This window comes from Tachypleus tridentatus, chromosome 8 (genome assembly GCF_004210375.1).
Source record: "Tachypleus tridentatus isolate NWPU-2018 chromosome 8, ASM421037v1, whole genome shotgun sequence".
NCBI lineage: Eukaryota > Metazoa > Arthropoda > Merostomata > Xiphosura > Limulidae > Tachypleus > Tachypleus tridentatus.
The window spans coordinates 100,215,147-100,235,338 of record NC_134832.1 but is presented as its reverse complement, the minus strand read 5'-3'; the positions used below and the strand labels follow the sequence as shown (position 1 = coordinate 100,235,338).

Below are 20,192 nucleotides of genomic sequence, written 5' to 3'. Positions count from 1 at the left end.
AAAACATGAAATACATATACCTAAAACATGAAACACAATTAAAATAACAAGTATAAAACAACTGGCATTGAAAAGCAAACCAGTTACTAGCCTTTAAAATATTATTTTTCTGTTTATAATCCTAATGCAGAATATAGATCACGTTTTAATACTGTGTAGTAACAATTTTCTATTCAAAAATATTGTATATTTTATATAGCAAGACCGCCGTTAAATCTATTTTTTATTAAATTACTAGTTTTGAAAACATTTCGAATTTTCCTTTGATCGCGATTTCAGATAATCACAATAGTAAACACACTTTTATCAATGTTGCTAGTTTTATAAATGGTACTGAATAACTAGTAGTGATATCATTTCATATCAAAATATGTTTATTCAAAAACATTACACGAGTGAATAGGAATGTTTTTGAATGGGAAATAACAGACAGGTTCATCTGGAGAAAATGAAGGTTTAATGATACACAAAAACACGAAAGTTATAGCAAGAAACATTTTCTGATTGGACGTTACACAATTTATAAAACTCTATCATCAGCGAGATATAACGGAAATAAATTTGAAGAGTGATACGAAGTACAAAAATAGCAATTTATACAAATTCAGCATATGCTAATATCTGTAATTTAAAACAATCAGAAGTACAATTACATATAATTAGAAAAATTTGTCATAGACAATATAAATTATAATGACGATGGCTTGAAAGACCTTTGTAACAGGATATTTGCGCAATCAAATATAAGAAGAACCTTTGCTACCCGTTCTTACGTTTGAACATTGGCCCGGTATGGCCAGGTGGCTTAAGGCGTTTGATTCATAATCTGAGAGTCGCGGGTTTGAATCCTAGTCGCAACAAACATGCTCGCTCTTTCAATCGTGGGGCGTTATAATGTTACGGTCAATCCCACTATTCGTTGGTAAAAGAGTAGCCCAAGAGTTGGCGGTGGGTGGTGATGACTAGCTGCTTTCCCTCTAGTCTTACACTGCTAAATTAGGGACGGCTAGCACAGATAGCCCTCGAGTAGCTTTGTGCGAAATTCCAAAACAAACAAAGTGATGACTAGCTGCCTTCCTTCTCGTTTTAGACTGCTAAATTAGGGACGGCTAGCGCAGATAGCCCTCGTGTAGTTTTGCGACAAATTCAAAAACAAACAAACAAGTTTGAACTACTAGATTAAAGAAGACATCTCGTCAATAGCACTCACAACGAACCCTAATCGATATGTGAGATGTAACTGTCACTCTTATAACACACTGACATCCCAAAGTGCAAATCGTGACTTGTTTATATATAGACAGTCCATTATTGATTATTATTTAGAGTTGGGAGTTCATCTGCAATCTACGAACCTTGAATGATTAAAAGTTAATTTTCGAAGACTCTTTAGATGAAACTTTGAAATTTCTTATAGATAAAGATTGGGTGGCTATTGTTTGTTTTGTGTATACATATTGGAGAATCTGAAGCACGTGAAAAAATTGTCCACGTAGATGACCAGGATTTCTTCGAATCTTTAAATTCGCTCTAGAAGATTGTTCTATTTTCTTGTTGTTTGAAAATCGTAGTCAGAAGCTACTCCAGAGCTATTTGTGTATAATTATCCCTGATTTTAAATTAATATACTGGAGAAAAGAGCATAGACCACAAATCTTGTATGCTAACTACTCAAGTTTTTGTGGTGTTTCTTTTATTTTAGCAAAAACCTACACAATGTCCACACAAGGAATCGCTCTCCGTATTTTAATCTGTAATCTTACTATTAACTCACTGGGAAAGTAATGCGATGTGGCCTTCTTTCTTATATATACAAGTTTCTTTTGTCACAGACTATAAAAAATGGTGGAAACTTTAAAAGTTATATTACTGTTTTGACATACATTTTAAATATTTTGAATTTTTAATACAGTGTTGCAAACGAAAAGTGAGATGTATTTTCTAATTATGATTTCATCTGAGGTTTGATAATTATATATGGTGAGTTGCTATTGTGGACCTACTTGTACCTTCTGTCAAATTCTTTGTTCGTTTATCTTGATGTTTTAGTCCAAAAAAACAAACAATAGTAGTTACTTATAACACAACAGAACACTTAGTAATATGTAGCCCAATCTAAAAAGCAATCGCGTTTATTTTTATCAATTCTAATTTTAAGACGAAAAATAGTTACCCAAATACCATACAAGTATCTTTATAACACTTTCATATGCTGGTAGTTACTCAGTTACCAAATTTTTTTAAATAGTTTTATATATTGTTTACTCTTCTAGTTTCTGTTATAATTTTGCTTAAAATCACTGCAAAACGGTCTGTCTGTCTGTTTTGGATCTTTATCAGAGCTTAGACGTTTTTACTTGTAAGGGTTAGGCACGTTTGGCTTCTTCCTCCCATCCTTTATCTGTTCAGAACAATAATAATACGATTTTAAAAGGTTATGCCATGTTTACTTCCCATAGTTTGTCATAAAAACATATTTATAACTTCTTGTTTCTGTTTTGTAAACACAATGAGCTGCATGCACTATGTGTATATACTATGAGTAATTTAACTCCGGATTCTTGCATTGTAGGTCTCAAAACTTACCGCTGACCCGCTGGCGGCCATTTGGGATTGCAAGCAGTAATGTTTCGATAGTCTTTGTTATTTTAGACAACTTGTTATTTTGTTAGCTACAAAATGTTTATTGTGTTCTGGTGTACTTTATATTAACTACGTTTCGAGAACGAGACCAATTTAAATTCCTTTAAATCGATCTTTGTGTTATTTCGACAGCACGAAATAGGTTATATTGTTATTTAGGCAGCACGAAATAGTTGACTTTTTTCAGAAACTGTTCAGTGTTCTACTTTTGTCCTCAGTTCGTTTGTTTACTTCCAGTGAAGCGCAAAGCTACATCTCTGTCCTGTGTCCGTCACGGGTATCGAAACCCGACTTTCATCGATATAAGCGTTCGTATTTATCATTGATGGACTGTGGCTACTTTTTTTTTAGAAAGAGAAATTATTTGTAAAAATAACTTTTTAGGTGTAATAGAAAATATATTTAATTCGATATTTATGAGTGAATATTATATGTATGCATGGAAACATAAATATCAAAGTGTATACACATTTATATTGTTATTTATAATAAATCAAAGTTTTATAAATCTATAAAGTTAGATCGTGCATTAAACAGTACCTAGTTTCTATTATTTGCAATGTGAGAAACTATTGAATAGAAATAATGCATTTACTGATATGATATTTAAAATGAAATAGGCCAGGCGTGGCTTAGTGTTTATAGTGCTGGACTGTGAAAAGAGGTGTAGTTCGTAAAATTGCACTTCGTATTTTGGTGCGTGTGTTACAAGGGTGACAATCAAAATTCACTAATCATTAGCGTAGCTTTGTTAAGACTTCCTTTCCTCTGCCCTACTAGTTCAAAATGTGTGTGTGTGTGTGTGTGTGTGTATGGTTTCTTATAGCAAAGCCACATCGGGCTATCTGCTGAGCCCACCGAGGGAGTTCAAAATGAGAAACACCTAATGTATACACCTTATGTATCTTTGTTCGAGTACTCAAAGAAAACAAATAAGAAAAACATGCAATAACGTGTCGTGAAATACTAAATATCGAGCCCTGTAATAATTGAGAAAAAAAAATCATTAGAAACAAGTATTTCTTGGTGTGATAAAAAGTGTTGTGTGTAACCAAAGAACCTTAATTGATTTCTCTCCACCTTCGTATTTTCCTGCCTTGTTTGATGAGTGTTGTAACGTCGCCTTGAAAGGCAAAGCGGAACCGCAAGGCATACGTAGTTTACCGATAAGCATTGATTTGGCTGTTGGTGTGAGTAGGAACAGTAAACACAGGCATTACTTATCTCGGAGTTCCACGTGTGTTCTCGTTCTTTCTTGAAAAATTCGTGTTTTCATTTCAATGTTAGGTGGGTTTTGTCTAAGGAAAAGATAATTGTTGCTATAGTAACGGTCATTACCTAGTGAACTCTAATCAATTACCCTTTCTAATGTATTTGGATATTTAGTGCTGCGGCGTAAGAGAAACGTTCTACAGGCTGGAAGTGTAATAAAATGGATGAATAATCGAACTAAAGTTTAATTGAAGCTCGAATTTCAAACAGTGTACTTTTCTTATACACCTTTAGTATCTTAATACGAAGAATATAAACTTGTATTCAGGAATTTAAGAGAAAAACAATGTATGCATGTTTGTGTATGTGTTATAGATAATCACTGAAGAAGCCATGAGGCGAGAACAAACGTGAAGAATGCAGCTACATCTGTTTATGTAACTTTAATTATTTATATATTATTGTCAAGCTTAATCACTGAGGACGGTAGTGCTTAGTGTGTATGGATGAGCCGCGAAAAATGGCCATCACGTATTATTTATCATTCATTATAGTATCAAATTTTTTTATAACAATCTAACTGAGGTTTCTAAAAGCTATTAACAGCTTCAGTTTAGCCAAAGAAACATCCTTAAAATAGAAGACCAGCAGGTAGCGTAGCATCCAAATGTTCTACTGGTTATTCTGATTCTGGCATCACACCGGCGAGCTCATCGCTGATTAAAGCTGTTCCGATGACTTACACACCAAAATGTTGCATCTTAACTAGAGAAATGCAGCAGCAGTATAGCATTACACTAACTTAACTCATGATGTCCATCAAAACACCTCATCACACCAAGCTAAAACTGCTGCTTTAATAGTAACTGCCATTCATTAATATTCATTGGTATTGTTTTAAAGAAGAAGGGTAAAAAGTAAAAAAAAATAAAAATAACTGAAGTTGTGTAAAATGGTGTATATTTATAGATAAGCAACATTGTATGTTATAAAGTAATTAGAATATAAGTATTGTTATAAGGTATGATTTAATTTGAAATATCAAAAGAGTAATGTAGGTTACAGTATCATAAATTAGAACATTAGTAGTGTAATGTAACGTAACTTTGGAGATTAGTAGTACAGTGAAGAACAGAGTAGTGCAATTTAAAACAGTGCAGGTAAGATAATGTAGCCCAAAACATAAGGTTTGTTTTGGTTTTTTTTAATTTCGCTCAAAGATACACGAGGGCTATCTGCACTAGTCATCCCTAATTTAGCAGTGTATGACTAGAGAAAAGGCAGCTAGTCATCACCATCCACCGCCATTTCACGATTGAAATAGAACCTGTGAAGTTCCATTGAGTTGAGGTTAAATAATTATTTAATTAATTAATCAGGTTTTTTTAATTGAATTAATGTAAGAGCGCTATTGTATTAAGATGGCTGTAAGATTTTTACTGTAACATAATAGACATAACAAATCTTTGTTTGCCATTGTTGGCAAAGAACAAAGTTAATAATTTAACAGTAAATACACCCGAACTTGTTCTGAACTTTGTAAGTAAACTGAGTTGTCAATAAAAAAAGAAATTTATCTGCATATATTAACATTAAAACATGAAATAAATAACTGCAAATTAAAAAATACATAACTTTTTTAAAAACACCCTATATTTTGTCCTCATTTGCACAGAGGTATATTTGCTGACTCATGCTGCTAGAACCCGAGTTTCGATACCCATGGTGGGCAGAGCATAGATAGCCCATTGTGCAGCTTTGTGGTTAATTCCAAATAAACAAACCCTATATTTGTATTACAAAAGTACCCAAAGCTCGATGGTATATCCAAAACTCACAGATAGACCACGATAACATAAATGATATAAGCAACTATCTAAGTCATCAAAATTAAGCTCTAGCAACATTTGTTAGTTATGTTCCTCAAATTCACCAATCGCCATGTGTTAAAGCTAATAACTTTCTTTATGTAACAGTTTGTATTTAGAAAGTCGAGTCTATAACTCTCAGAAACGCGTCATAATGTAAAAGCCTTTAAAGTAAACGGCATAAATTCAAGCCATTTTGAAGATATTTAAGATGCATCTTTTTTCTCTTAATCGATGTTTTGTTTTACAGTCAAGAGTATTTCAATTCCATTTGAACATACATGTAGCTGATCCTAAACTGGTTAAGCACTACGTACACGCAGTTAGACTAGTCCGTTCCATTTACCAATGTATTTACAAAATGCTTTCAAAATTAAGCTTCAGGTACAACAAAATGAACAAAGAATTAAAAATATTTGTTTATCACAATGTATACGAAACTTTGTTTGTTATGAGCATTGTTAGATATTAATAAACTACAAGATTTAAGAACTCGATAGCAATATACTTAAAATATGACATACACTGTTTGATGGTCAAGGTGACTTTGTAGGAAGAGGTAGCAGAAAAAGTAGTGGGAATTTGGGTGCTTTATGTTTCCCACTTTCAACACTCAGCTCTTATTGTCCTTCCATTGTGTTTCGCGTGATTAGTTAATTGATTATCGTGGGCCGCAGAAGTCTTAAAATCCAAAGTTGAAATATTAGGGTCAAAGCAGGTATAACTCAAACTTCTTTTGATATCATCATTAAGGTGGCTGGCTGTAGGAGTAGAACTTTAACTGAGTTTATGTATTATTGCAATAGTGGTGGCCATTTTTTTTTCGTTATCCCAATAGAGAGTGCTATTGCGTTCTCTATGATATATAAGACATCCGTGTTTCCTCTCTCATATACAGTTTGTTGTTTTATAGACATTTTTTTTGTTTTTGGTGTAAGCACGTGGCACCATCTATGAATGTAATTAAATAAAGTTATGTCAAAAGTAATAAATGCTTAGTAGCAGCAATTGTCAACCCCCATCAACATGTTCTTTATTCCACGCTGTCATCCTACAAAGTTTGGTTCAGAGTGGTCTAGCTAAACTAGGAGCAATTAGATAACAGACAGACAGACGTACAGATTTGTTGTCTGTGTTTTATATATACGATTATTTTCAGGTACGTTCCAGGATTACTTAATACAGAGCAACTATTTTCTTGAATAAACATTAAAGCTTGATTGAGTCACTACGATGATTAAACCAATTATTTTGTCTAAAATACCTTTTATCGGCGCCATTTCATGACATTTTTATAACTAGAAAGCGTTTGTTGTTAAGAAGGAAACTGAATTTTGATTAATAAGACGAACTTGTGCCACAGTAAGAACTGTTCAAGTGAGCCTCAAAACTAAAGCAGCTCTTTCTTTATTTTTTTCAATGTTGCATATACAAATTCAATAAATGAATTTTTCGGAATTTTAATATTAAAGAGCTCATTTAGTTGATATATGTATGTTTTATTAATATTAAGGAACGTATGAAACATTTCAGAATAGTTTTGTTTTATCCTATTATCCAGCTAATATTTTTAGCAAAAATGTACATGACTGTTACTGAGGAATCCTAATAAGAAATATGAGCATCACATCTTTAAATGCAACATTTCATTTGCAAAACGTTTTATCTTTTCTTATCTTCCAGTTGAACAAGATTCTTTAAACGGTCTCCTTTGAAAGTGAAACAGTTTTGGAACACAATCATGCATGTATAGATATACATTACGAGTGAAATTCTGTTCTAAGACAAAATATTAAACGAGTTCACTAGAACTGGCAATCGTTCCTCACCGGAATAGCCGAACTGAGATATAAATTCAATGTTATTTACTTTTGTTTTAATATTCTTATTTTCTGTGTAAACCTCTCGCTGAAACCCAAGTGAACACTTCACTGTTTATCTTTACTTCAAACACTATCCACAATTAACTCCAGTTAAAAATAAGTCTCTCTCTCAATCATGTAAATAAATTAAAACCTCATTGCATGCACTATATACAGAAATTCGACATATGTAAATAGACAATTCTGATATGAAAAAAAAAAAGTGTATGCATGGTCTGGTCATTCACTGGACATCAACCACATTGAGCACGTTTGGGTTAATCCTTCAAAGATCCTTGAGCATGTGCTCCAGTAAACCCATTTCTCTGAACTGCATAATACAGATTCTTTGCCAAGAATGAGCTGAAATTTAGCAGACCAGGAATGCTGATTTCATTCACACAATCTGTAAGCGTGTTGTTGTCTTTCATAAGACAAAGGGCTGCACTACAGTGTATTAACTTCTCTCATATTTTACCAGTGCTATATATACGTGTGTGTGTGTGGTTCGAGAATAAACTGGTGTTCTTCCAAACTGGGGCAGTAAGTCTGTATATTAGAAGAGTCTTTACTCTTTGTAGTCTGAAATTCTTTCACCGTATTATGTAAAACATTTAGTGTCTATATTTACGTCAGAACACCTGCCATCAACTACTTGCTTTAAAAAATGAAGAAATATTTGTGTGATTTGTTTTTATGGACTTATTTGATAAAACAAAAATTTCATTTCTAGTTATGTTGACAAAGTACATACTTTTAAACGCAGCTGTTAAACACATAGTGTACTGATTCCATAATGTGGTTTCGCTTAATATGCCATATTGTCTAATTTGTTCCAAGTATTAACCAACACATCAAATTTTCTATACAAACAATAACTCGGCTATAACTGCTTAAAACTTTTGTCTAATTTTGTTCAAAACGGTAGATAACTTTATACAAAAAACACACACACAAAAACTGTTCTTTGAATTTATTCGCCGCTTACCTTTAATAAAATCAACCGCCTGCTCCAACCCGTACGTGTCTTTATCACAATCGTCCAAAATATAGCCACCTAGGGTGATTCCAGGTAGAAAATCTTTCTGGTTATTCACCCAGTCAATAGTGTACAACATACATTCTAAGGCCTGAATCCCACCCTGGGGCATGATTGGTCCACAGATCTGTGTGTCTTCGCGCTCGTGCACCATCATGAGCCCACCAAGTATGATGTCCCCTTCGACTACAGCTACCCGTTTCACTGGCCACGTGTAGTTTAAACTAGAATTTCTTTTGTTCAAGCCCAATACTGAACGAGAGATTAAATATCTAGGTTTCCAAGAGTCATCGTTTTCTAAGCTCAAGTATTGTAGAAGAAGTTCATAATCGGTAAAATTTGTGGACAACAGATGAGTCAACTCACCCGGTCTGGGAAAGTGTCGGATATTTACTGGTTGATGATGATGGGAAGCAGAGGAAGCGTGATAAAGTGACATAAGCAACAAATGACCTGCTAATAAGCTTAGCGGCATTGCTGAAAAGCCTGCAAGTAAACACAAGAGAAATCGTGGGTAATTTTTAAGTGACCTCAGCATGATCTGTAAGTTCGACGTTGTACTAGTTTTTTTTTTTTGTACTAATATTAATGCAAAGAAATAAAATGAGAAAAAACAAATAGATTTCGGGGAGTCTTTTGAACACGAGGTCTGTTTGGTAGTTTCAGTCCTCGTGCATAAATGAATTAAATGTTACTTCGCGTGCTGAACTGACTGCTCCTCTAGCTTTAAACTTTTGCAACCAACTGAAGAGTTCTTGCTCTTTACGATAGGATTATCAACTCGTGACGACACCAACGTGGTGCGCCCTCTCGTAACATACGAAAGGTTTATGATAATATCGCTCGATTAAATATAACATAGTACGGATCTAAAAACAGACTGGTAAGTAAATAACTGTTTGTTTTTTTTCAAATATGTGAAGTTATCAACTATTATTTTATTTCTAGAGTGCTTAGTTATTTTGTGATAACCCATTGTTCAGAAGATGCTATATTGTGCTAGTAAAATTGCAACTATGACGTTTTGTTTTTGTTGGTATGTTTTCTGTGGTCATGAGATTGTTTAACATTTAACTTTATGGAGGCTATGCTTTTCAACAGTGATTATAGACAAAATATAAGGTAAAGCTACTTAAGCAGGAAAATCCATAAATGTATTTATGAGTTACTAATGGTGTAGAAAAAGCTAGGGACTGAGAAACATTACAATAAAAGGGTTGAATTTGTACAGCTTGCGCATGAAACCACTTGAAAGCCTGTATGGAATATACCATGAAACCACTTGAAAGCCTGTGTGGAATACACCATGAAACCACTTGAAAGCCTGTATGGAATATACCATGAAACCACTTGAAAGCCTGTGTGGAATATACCATGAAACCACTTGAAAGCCTGTGTGGAATATACCATGAAACAAGTCTCGATTATCTGTTGCTTTTTTTTCTTCAAGGAACTAAAAGTTTTGCATTCTAAGAATATTGTGTAATATTGTGGCAAAGCGTTATGTCTGCGGACTTACAACGCTATAAACTGGGTTTTGATATTTGTGGTGGGCAGAACACAGACAGCCCAATGTGTATCTTTGTGTTTAATTCCTAACAAACTTTCTCTGTTATAATGAGATATTCTCTTTGAAGCACTATTCTAACTTTGGAATTATTTTGGTACATGAGTAAATAACCTGGGTTTATTATCGTAAAGTCAATAGTTAGGGATCTTGTGGTTGATGATTTCGTCTGTGATTTGATCTGTATTTAGTGACTATCTTAAGCTTTGACAGTTAGTTATGATTAATGGTTTTCAAACATTGGATCATGAAAGAGATCTAATAAAGGTTTCAGTAATTAACATTATTAGTTTACTATATACAATATTTAGCATGATACTCGTGTTTAAGAATGTCTTTGTACATGTCGAAAGAAATCTCAAGAATATTTCACACGGATTTTTATTTGTCTAGATGCAACCTAACCAGGCAGTACTAAGAGTATGTTTTAATTGTTAATAATGTTTTAAGATCTATACCGTACATCTGTTTCTACGGGTTGTATATTTAGTGGCATGGCCTTAAATGTTTTATCTTAAAATATTTTCCTTTGCAAAACTCATCTATGAAGCTGAAAACATGTGGTGCTTTCCAAAACTGAATAAACGCTTAGACGATTTCGTTTGTTAATTTACCACATTAATTCAACTAAGGAAAATTACCGCGTGTGACATATTTTAATACATAGGAATTATTTACAAAACATGTGCAGTTGCTAGAGATGTATGATCTGTATTCTAATATACGTTAAGATAGATAAACTATGTATTACTAATTTTTAATTACTTTGATATTGTAAATATTATTTCTTATTTTCGAATTAAGTGTTGATTTCGATACATTTTCTTTGATAGACTTTTTATGTACGTGTACGAAAGAACTTACTCTCATGAACAGAGATTTCTAATTTCACATTTTTTGTAAATATAAGTCATTGATCCAACTTTAGACGAAAAATCATCAAATGTTAACAAAATAGTCCTGACTAAGTTACATTCATTTAACTCTCTCATCCTGTTTACGATTGCTGTTTCAGTATTAATGTAAATCAGTTGAAGCTACAATGTGGTGCTATGATGGACTGCACGAAACTCCATGTAACATGCTTCAGTTCACTAGTTTTAATGATACACTTTCTTGTTTTTACTAAGATTATCATTTTGTTTGTATGAGGCACAACTCTACCTTGTAAAATAGTTGCTTAACGCCTAAGTAAAATGTATATGGAAGCATAGCGCACACTCAAAATATGACCAATAAAAGAAAGGAGTTTTATCGTATATGAAACCATTTCCAACCGCTTCTTATCGAAATATCGATAACATTATTTCCATTCATTGGATAATGATTTATTTACACACACAAACTGGGATACGAACTACAACTTGAATGACTAGCGTAGTGATAAACGTTGTACGATTGATGTTCAACGCCATCGTTTAGTTAATTAAAATACGGTGACATTCTAGATTCATTCGGTCAATAACTGTCGGGGAACATTTATGCAAGAAATTATTTGAAGCGAAAAATAACTACTTTAAGTAGAATTGCTTTTCTTTCGAATTACTTACCTAGCAATTTTATTTTTGCTTATGGATATTTGATTAAACTTTACAGTACGCATGTTGAAAAGTGTAAGTTTTAATATATTCAATCCTCCCAGTTTATTCTTACCTCCCGCTGCGAGTTTATATAATTTCAGTCTAGATAGCGCAAGTTAATGAATACATTTTAACGATTTATGTCACAACCTCTTACAGTTTTATGCGGTAATCGATATATTTGAACTATAATTATAAAAGCTTACGAACACCCTCATGAGATCCAAGAAACAGTCTCAACGTTCATAATAAATTATGTTAATGTTTCACTAAATAGAAAGTTTGTTTCAGTTCTGTACATATCATTACTAGGATAAAAATGGTTCCAGCTTTAATGTCTCTGTTTATGATCTTACTCGATTATTCTTTATATTCTCTTCTTTAGGATTCAACTATAATTATTTTATTCTACTACTTTGAGTTTTGTATACTGAAAAATGTTTTCTTTCTTATTAAGAATATGAAAGGTAATTCTGCAATTTTCTTTAAATTGTAAAAAAATAATTTAATTTGCAGGTATTTTCTTACAGATAAAGAACGAAACTATACATCCAGTTTTTGAGCACAAAACAAGCTTAACTAATATTTTTAAGTTCTTAAGTTAAATTCAGTCATTGCATACGTGTCCTTTCGATGGACTTGGAATTCATTCTTGTAGTGTTTTTAATAGAAAGGGCTGCCTTGGATAAATTTGAGGCTATGATTTAACTTTTGAGTTATAAGAAACTAATTATTTTAACTGCAATGTTACCTATGCAAAATACACTCTCGTTAAATTATCTTCTCAATGTTTAAGTGGAAAAAGCTATTTAGAAATCAACCATTGAGTTCAGTCATGGATTTCAAGAATTACTGACTTTAGCATTTTTTTTCAATTTATTATGTCCTGTATTCCAAAAATAAATTATCAGTAACATATTAACCAGTATTTATGGCCAAGTACCATTAAGGTATTTGGCTTTATATCAAGAGGTTATCAAGCCTATTCGACTTTAATATTGAAAATCTTATTTTGAACATTGTTGAAAATAATAATTACGTAAATACATTTTAATGACTTAAAAATATGATAAAAGTCAAGGATGCAGAAAAGTGATTTGCTTGTACGATATTCTATTGTGCTAGCCTTAAGCATATCAAACAGACACACTGTATAATAAATAATATGCCGTACCAGGCCGACACGTGATTAAAGAAATCCGGAAGCTTTTAGTATCAAGCTAAAGTTATTAAGCAGGGCAATAAAATTTAGGACAAATATGGTGCCCTGGAAGGTACTGGCGTAACGAAGAAAATCAATATGTGAAAAATCTGGCACAAAATTAAAGTGTTTCCTTGTCCTGAACTAACGATCTTTTTGAATGGTACTTTTATTCTGTCGAATGATACTCTTTAAGTTGCATTATTCTGAAACCTGGAAAATGGGATGGATTAGTTGATGCTCTTGAGTATCTCAAAAGGTTTAAAGTTGCGTTACTGTTTAACATAAAAGTTACTCTAAGTAATAAGAAATGGACTCTAAGACAACACTCATGTGTCTACTCCCTGGATTAATTTTGATAAATGCTATGTGTTAGAAGTTTCGTTATGTACATTCAGTACATATCAGTGAAATTGTTTTTCTGATGGTACGACGAATTATTATAGAAAAAATCTCACAGTCCATGTTACAGAATTTCTGGCTTAGATCTATTGTGTTAGTTTCTGCTCAATACTGTAACTAACTTACAAAGAACCAGGTTTTCAGTAATAGTTGTTTTCCTTACAATTCTAAAATGTCATTTAAAATCATACTTTTGAAACAGAGAGGGCGACACTTAGGGAGAAATAACTTTGCTCCAAGTTCAAGAATATACCTCCTTAAATGCTGATTAGCTAGAAGACAACCACTTAACAGCACTAGACTGATTAGAGGTGATGTAATACTCCATAGCTGAAAGTGTTCAGCGTGTTTAATGGCTTGTACGTTTGTTTTGAGAGCAAAGCCGCATTGAACTATTTGCTATGTCTACCGCGGGGAATCGAACTCCGAATTTTAGCGGTGTGTCCAGTGGCATTTCGCGACTCTAGCCTTGACTTTTCCACAGCCTCAGTGTCAACTACTAGACAGCACTTAGAACAGTAAGAGTTGTTAGCGAGTGTTATGTTATTATTTTTACGTTGCTCTTATACAGTCGTATATAAATAGTAACAATTGCAAAAAAAAACGTTTTTTTTAGCATAATTATTTTAGCAATTTAGATTTCGGAAAACGCGTTACCTACATCAGGTTTGGCTTGTTTGGAATTTAGCGCAAAACTACACGAGGGATATCTGCGCTAGTCGTCTCTAATTTAGTAGTGTAAGACTGGAGGGAAAACAACTAGTCATCATCATCTACCGCCAACTGTTGGGCTACTCTTTTACCCATGAATAGTGGGATTGACCATGACATTATAACGTCCCTATGACTGAAAGGGCGAACATGTTTTCTTCTTAGATTATGGACTACCTGCATCACCACAAAATTCTACATGAAAAATAGTTGGCTGTAAATTATATTTATATTAAATAATTATACTTATTATTGTGCCAAAAAACGACATTTTTGTAGTTGTTACTCTAAATATACTAGCAAAATATGCCTTAAATGAATTACAGTCGTGTATGTACAAACGGAAAGATAATTTATTTTAGCTTATTTAGTCTTACTAGGAATGAATATAAATAGCAATTTTAAGTAGAAGTATAGAGGTCTTAGTATATGCTTTTGCTTGTCGTTTTACAATTAAAGAGTTAATACTTTAAACCAGTGTTTTCGAAACTGTGGGGCGCTTCCCTAAAGGAGGTCTCATAACGACGGCTGGAAGGGTAGATAAAATATAATATTAGAGGAAACAGAATAGTTCGAAACGACGATGACCAAAAAATATCACTTCGCTTTCAATTTTTTTTTCGTCTCTTGCTGTTAATCGCTCCTTGTCTTGATGGCACAGTGGTATGTATGTTTGCGGAGTTACAACGTTAGAAACTGGGTTTTGTTACCCGTGATGGGTAGAGTACAGATATCCAATTATGTAGCTTTGTGCTTAGCTACAAATAAACAAGCAAATATATTCACTCCTTACAAGCATGATTCTTCATTAAAAATACTTAAAACAAGTAAAGAAAATATTGATTTTGCTGTTATCACTTGTGAAAATTATTTTAAAGTGAAGGAGGCGCCATTATTTACTCTACAGTAATACGAAACGTATTTACACCAAGAGCTGTAAGCAATGCTGAACATAATTTTCATAATGGTTACATAAAGCACACTACAGATATTAGAAAATACAGTATTTGATCTCGCTTTTAATTTCACTTCAGTATCTTCCGAGATAATTCACTCAGCTAATTCGGAATCTATTTGTATTCCAGATTATTTTAGACTTCAAAGTCTAAATATTTTTTATTAATAATCCTAAAAGAAAATAGAATCATGTGCAGACATTTTAGCTGATGTGAAAGTTAACATAGATTTTAGTAGTAAATAACTTCTAAAAATGTTTATATACTTAAAAGAAATTTATGCACCGGGCATGGCATAGTAAGTAGTGTGTCTGGTTATGGATAGGAGAGTTCAAGATTCGAGCCATGATGTGATTAAGCATGTTCTACACTTTCATCTGTGAGCATCAAAGAGCCGATCAAAGTCCATGTAGCAGTTGTGGGTGATGCTGATTGGCTACTTTACCGTTAGCAATTTTGGAACAATGGATCGTTATATTTGAACTTAGGAGATTACTAATTTAATGACTTACTGTTCAGGTTCAGAATTCTAATTCCAGTTTCTGATGCTTTATAGGTTTATAATGCTATAACAAAATGCTTCTCGTTTCATGTAATGTTAGTAACCGTTTTATCTTTTCCTAGGTTGTGTATCGTTCGGTTCAAATATGTCCATTAATTTTTAAATTTAAACTTTAATAAAACATTGGTTAAACACAAGATCACACAGGACAGAAATCTGTTGTGTAGTTAATATTAATGGGCCAGGTAGTTAGGGTGCTCGACTTGTAATCTGAACATCGCGGGTTCTAATCCCTGTCACACCAAACATGCTCTTTCTTTCAGCCGTGGGGATGTTATAACGTAATAGCCAATCCCACCATTCGTTAGTAAAAGTGTAGTCCAAGAGTTGGCGGTGAGTGGTGGTGACTAGCTGCCTTCCCTCCATTATTACGCTGCTAAATTATGGATGGCTAGCGCAAATAACAGTCGTGTAGCTTTGCGCGAAAATTCAAAACTAACATTCGCATTTGCAATTAAATTACTATACATTTTAAACTGCCGTAAAATTTAAATTTTCCAATCAACTACATGAAGAGATATAGATTTAAAAACAAACCTTTATTGCAGACTGAAAAACCGTATTATGTACTGGTTTATTCTGTTGGTAGTTTAAACAACAAAAACCATTTTGATAAAGAACTAAAAGAATTTTAATGCTAGACAATGTATTTTAACTTCAAGGATACAACAAATAATATAGAACTCTGGTTCAACATCTGTTGCATCAAGGCTCTCTTTGTGTACTTTACATCACCTATATCTAAGTTGTTGTATATATCTATACATGTGTCAGTTTCATTTTCTGTTTTGTTTATCAGAGCTATTCTATTCTTTATCATTTCTTCAAGTTTAACTTCGTTAGTATATTTGTAATGTATAATGTGCAAAAATCGATATCACATGTACAATTTCTTTCCTGAGACTGAATAAAGATTTCATATATATACACACACACAATGATTTCCTTCTGAAATTTCTGATAATCCAAACTAGGGAAAACGCATTTCCAAATAAGGTTCTTCACACTTTTCTAAGAAATCGAAATAAAATTAAAAGTATTTTAATAAGAAAATGTCATCATGCGGGAAAGGCCTTACAAATAATAAAAAAAAAAGACTAAAAGGGAAACTGTTCATGAGTTGTTTAAAAACCAAATCTCCTAAAATAAAATGGTTTAGAATATTCGTAATTAGTTTCATTTATGGTTCATATTAGAATGTTAACAGTTTTCGTCAGTGTAGAATAAACATTTGGTAAAAGTTGGATTCAATTTTTTTTTCGTGTGCGGGGGTGTTTGACACATCTTTCCTGTTCCTCTGTTTTATCGTACAATAGTTATTGTATTCTTCGTCAATGACGTTTTATTTAATTGGTTGTTCACTTGCAAAGTTGTAACGAGCAATATGTGGAAAATACATCGACTCGCTATTGAAGACAAACATATCGGGTGTAATATTGAGTACTTTAAATCACTTGTCACCTACATTGTCACAATCTGAGTGTTTGTTTGTCGTATTTGTTTTTATAGAGAGGGATAAAATATAAGAGCATTAAAATAGTCATTTCTTCAGTTATACTTGCCGAATGATTTAAACGAGGTTAAAAGTCAATGGGTTACATATCATAAAGACAACTAACAAATTCTTAAAACTAACTATCATTTCCTACAACATTTTAAATTATCCAATGAACGAGCACTAGATCCAGACAAATCACACACATGAATGTTAATATTAATTTAAATTAACCTCTAAATACCATGTATTAATCAAAAACACTAGGTTTAAACTCGAAAACAGGATATATTAATCTTATAATAATATGTATTTAGTTCATCAGGAATACATTTTAAACTCTCAAAGACAAATTAATAAAATTCGAACAATAGACACTAACCCATCAAACATGTTGCAGTGAGCACTATGTGTTGACTCAACACTTATTAAACTTACAAACACGTTGCAATAAACACTGCGTATCAGCTCAAAATGCATGTTGTACTGAACCCCACCTAGTGAACAATTAAACATGTACAAAATGCCACGTACTGACCGAAAAGCAACAAACACAGTGTACTAAACGTCACGTATCGATCTAATATTTTGGTTCCCAACCAGGGGTGTGAGATATCTCAGTCTATGCAACTTTTAGTTTATCGTAATATTTTTTCTTTTCCAAATGTTTCGTTTTCGTTTATATATCATTAAGAACTATAATAAAAATTTGTTTTGGGCACCTTCACTTTTATTCTTAAATAAATAATTACTCTGAGGGGTGCGAGAACAAATTAAATTTTTTTACGGGTGCGGGGCATAAAAAAGGTTGTAAACCACTAATATAATACATATGAAGTATTAAATCTCCAAATACCACAGTTTGGATTCTTAAACGACATATATTAAGTGATAAAATCCATGAATCAAACATTAACATACAGTACATTCAACAAGTAATACTACGTATTAGTGGAAATTGCTAGCTGGAAATTAATTTAACAAAAACGTATTACATTTAGAAATTAATTTTTAGATTTTGTTTGTTTATTAAATTAAGAGTATTGTAATACAATCGTGTTAAAAAGTTGGAAAACAACTAACCAAACATCGTCAAAGATCAAATACTGTGAGAAAGCGAGAATGAATTTGTTTCCGTTATCTATTTCTATTACTAAATAGGTAGCTTAATATAATATTTGAAAAGCTGAAGATGTAGCTGACAGTCATAAAAGATTGTACACGCTAATAGTGATTTTGAAATAAATTTCTATACCCTAATGTCAATACATTTGTGCCGGTCCAAAATAAGCATGCTCATGCACTTAGGGTTCAACAACAATAATAAAACAGTTTATTCATAATAACAACACTTAAAAATAAATTCAGCACTTACCAAAACACACTATTTTGACAGTTTGAAGTGCATAAAAAGAACTTCACACCAATATTAATAAATAATATATCATACATATTATTAAATCAATAATGATGGAATCAGGAAAAAAATCCAGAAAAAAAATTAAAAACTTTCAATAAGCAGCAATAATTCACTAATTGCATCGTTCAATAACTATTTGTAAGTATACGGGTTTATAACGCTAAAATTTGGGGTTCGATTTTTTACGGTGGACTCAGCAGATAGACCGATGTGGCTTTGCTATAAGAAAACAATAACTATCTCGTGACTTTCTCTCTTAGTCTTCTGGCAGGATACTTATTCACAAGAGTACGCCTTGTGTGATCATACTCTTAACAGCATCTGCACGTCGTCAGTGGAAGGTGAGATAGCGTTTTAACACAACTAAAAATTCATGGATAAATTAAACGATAAGCACAACCATAATGATAAGAAAACATAATTTGTTATTTCACAGAGTTGATTATCATTCACTTAGAGATTTTTACAGTATATTTGATCATTAATAAGAATCATGAGATACTATTTCACTAAGTTTACTGATGTATTTTTATTTTTTTTAATGTTATGAATTTTTTTCTACCACTTGAGCACATTTTAATGATAGAAGAAAAAATAATTTAATGGCAAGTTAAATTTTACTAGATTTGCTTTGTTGTTTCCGCATTAATTAAACACCAGTATAATCGAATTAATCCAACGAAAACAAAGATGGAAATTTATCATAATGCTCATAAAAAATAGCAAACACATTTAGAAAACTTATTAAACGAAATTTTCATTTTGTCAACGCATGTTAATTTATATATTTTTGCTTTGTTCTTGGGTTAAGCAACAGATCAATGTGTTCAGATTCGAAGCAGACTTTTAGATCTCATTATCTCGCCCACTTTTAGCTGATTTTTTAAAAACTTATTAATTCGTAGATTTACACATTTACTTGAAATTTAGAATATTAAAAATGGAAACATTTGATTATATTAGACATAAAAAACCATGTAAGGAACTGAATCTTTTAAACTAATTCAAACTCCAGTAACTCCACGAAGATACTCATGAACAATATTTTTATAATTTTTACCTGTAAAATTGCTCACTTTCGTAATTTCTTAAATTTATGCTAACATTTGCTACTAATTATGTTTCAAAGAAAATTAATTAAGGCTACTAAATTTTCATTCATGGAATAATGACGTTAGTCTGTACATTTTTCACTATAAAAGGAACAATATGGGCATACTTTTCTGAAATATTGTGTGTGCAGTCTGTAGTGTTTAAATAATGATATAATTCATCATGTTTCTGTAAAACTAAAGTATTTATAGTAGACTGATTACAAATTTAACATTAACATGCTAAACTTTTACGTAACCCTTCCATTTATGTACACGTGAAAGTTTTCAGTCTTATGCATACTTTTAGGAGTATTTATTAGGTTTAAAGACCTACTATTTACGTTGCATGTTTTAATCATTTACTAGCATTTAGATGTTTATGTTTATAGTAGTTCACTACTATATAGGTTAATTACATCTGCTTGTGTAATTAATTACAGGAGCTACCATAAAAGTGAATGAGTTATACTATAATTTATAGACATACACTGCTGGACAAAATCTTAAGGCCAATGAACATAAAGAAAAAATATGCATTTTGCGTTGTTAGACTCAACCGTTTATTTTAGTAGAGCTTCGA

General features: G+C 32.3%; 1 protein-coding gene across 1 annotated transcript in view; it reads right to left on the bottom strand.

The window, feature by feature from the left end:
* Window positions 1–9,350, bottom strand: part of LOC143223054 (metabotropic glutamate receptor 2-like) — a 42,939-nt gene extending 33,589 nt beyond the window's left edge. The window contains exon 1 of the mRNA XM_076450454.1: window positions 8,574–9,350. Coding sequence (XP_076306569.1) covers window positions 8,574–9,162 — 589 coding nt within the window. The 5' untranslated portion in view covers window positions 9,163–9,350. The remainder of the gene's footprint in view (window positions 1–8,573) is intronic.
* Between the last annotated feature and the right edge of the window lie 10,842 nt (window positions 9,351–20,192).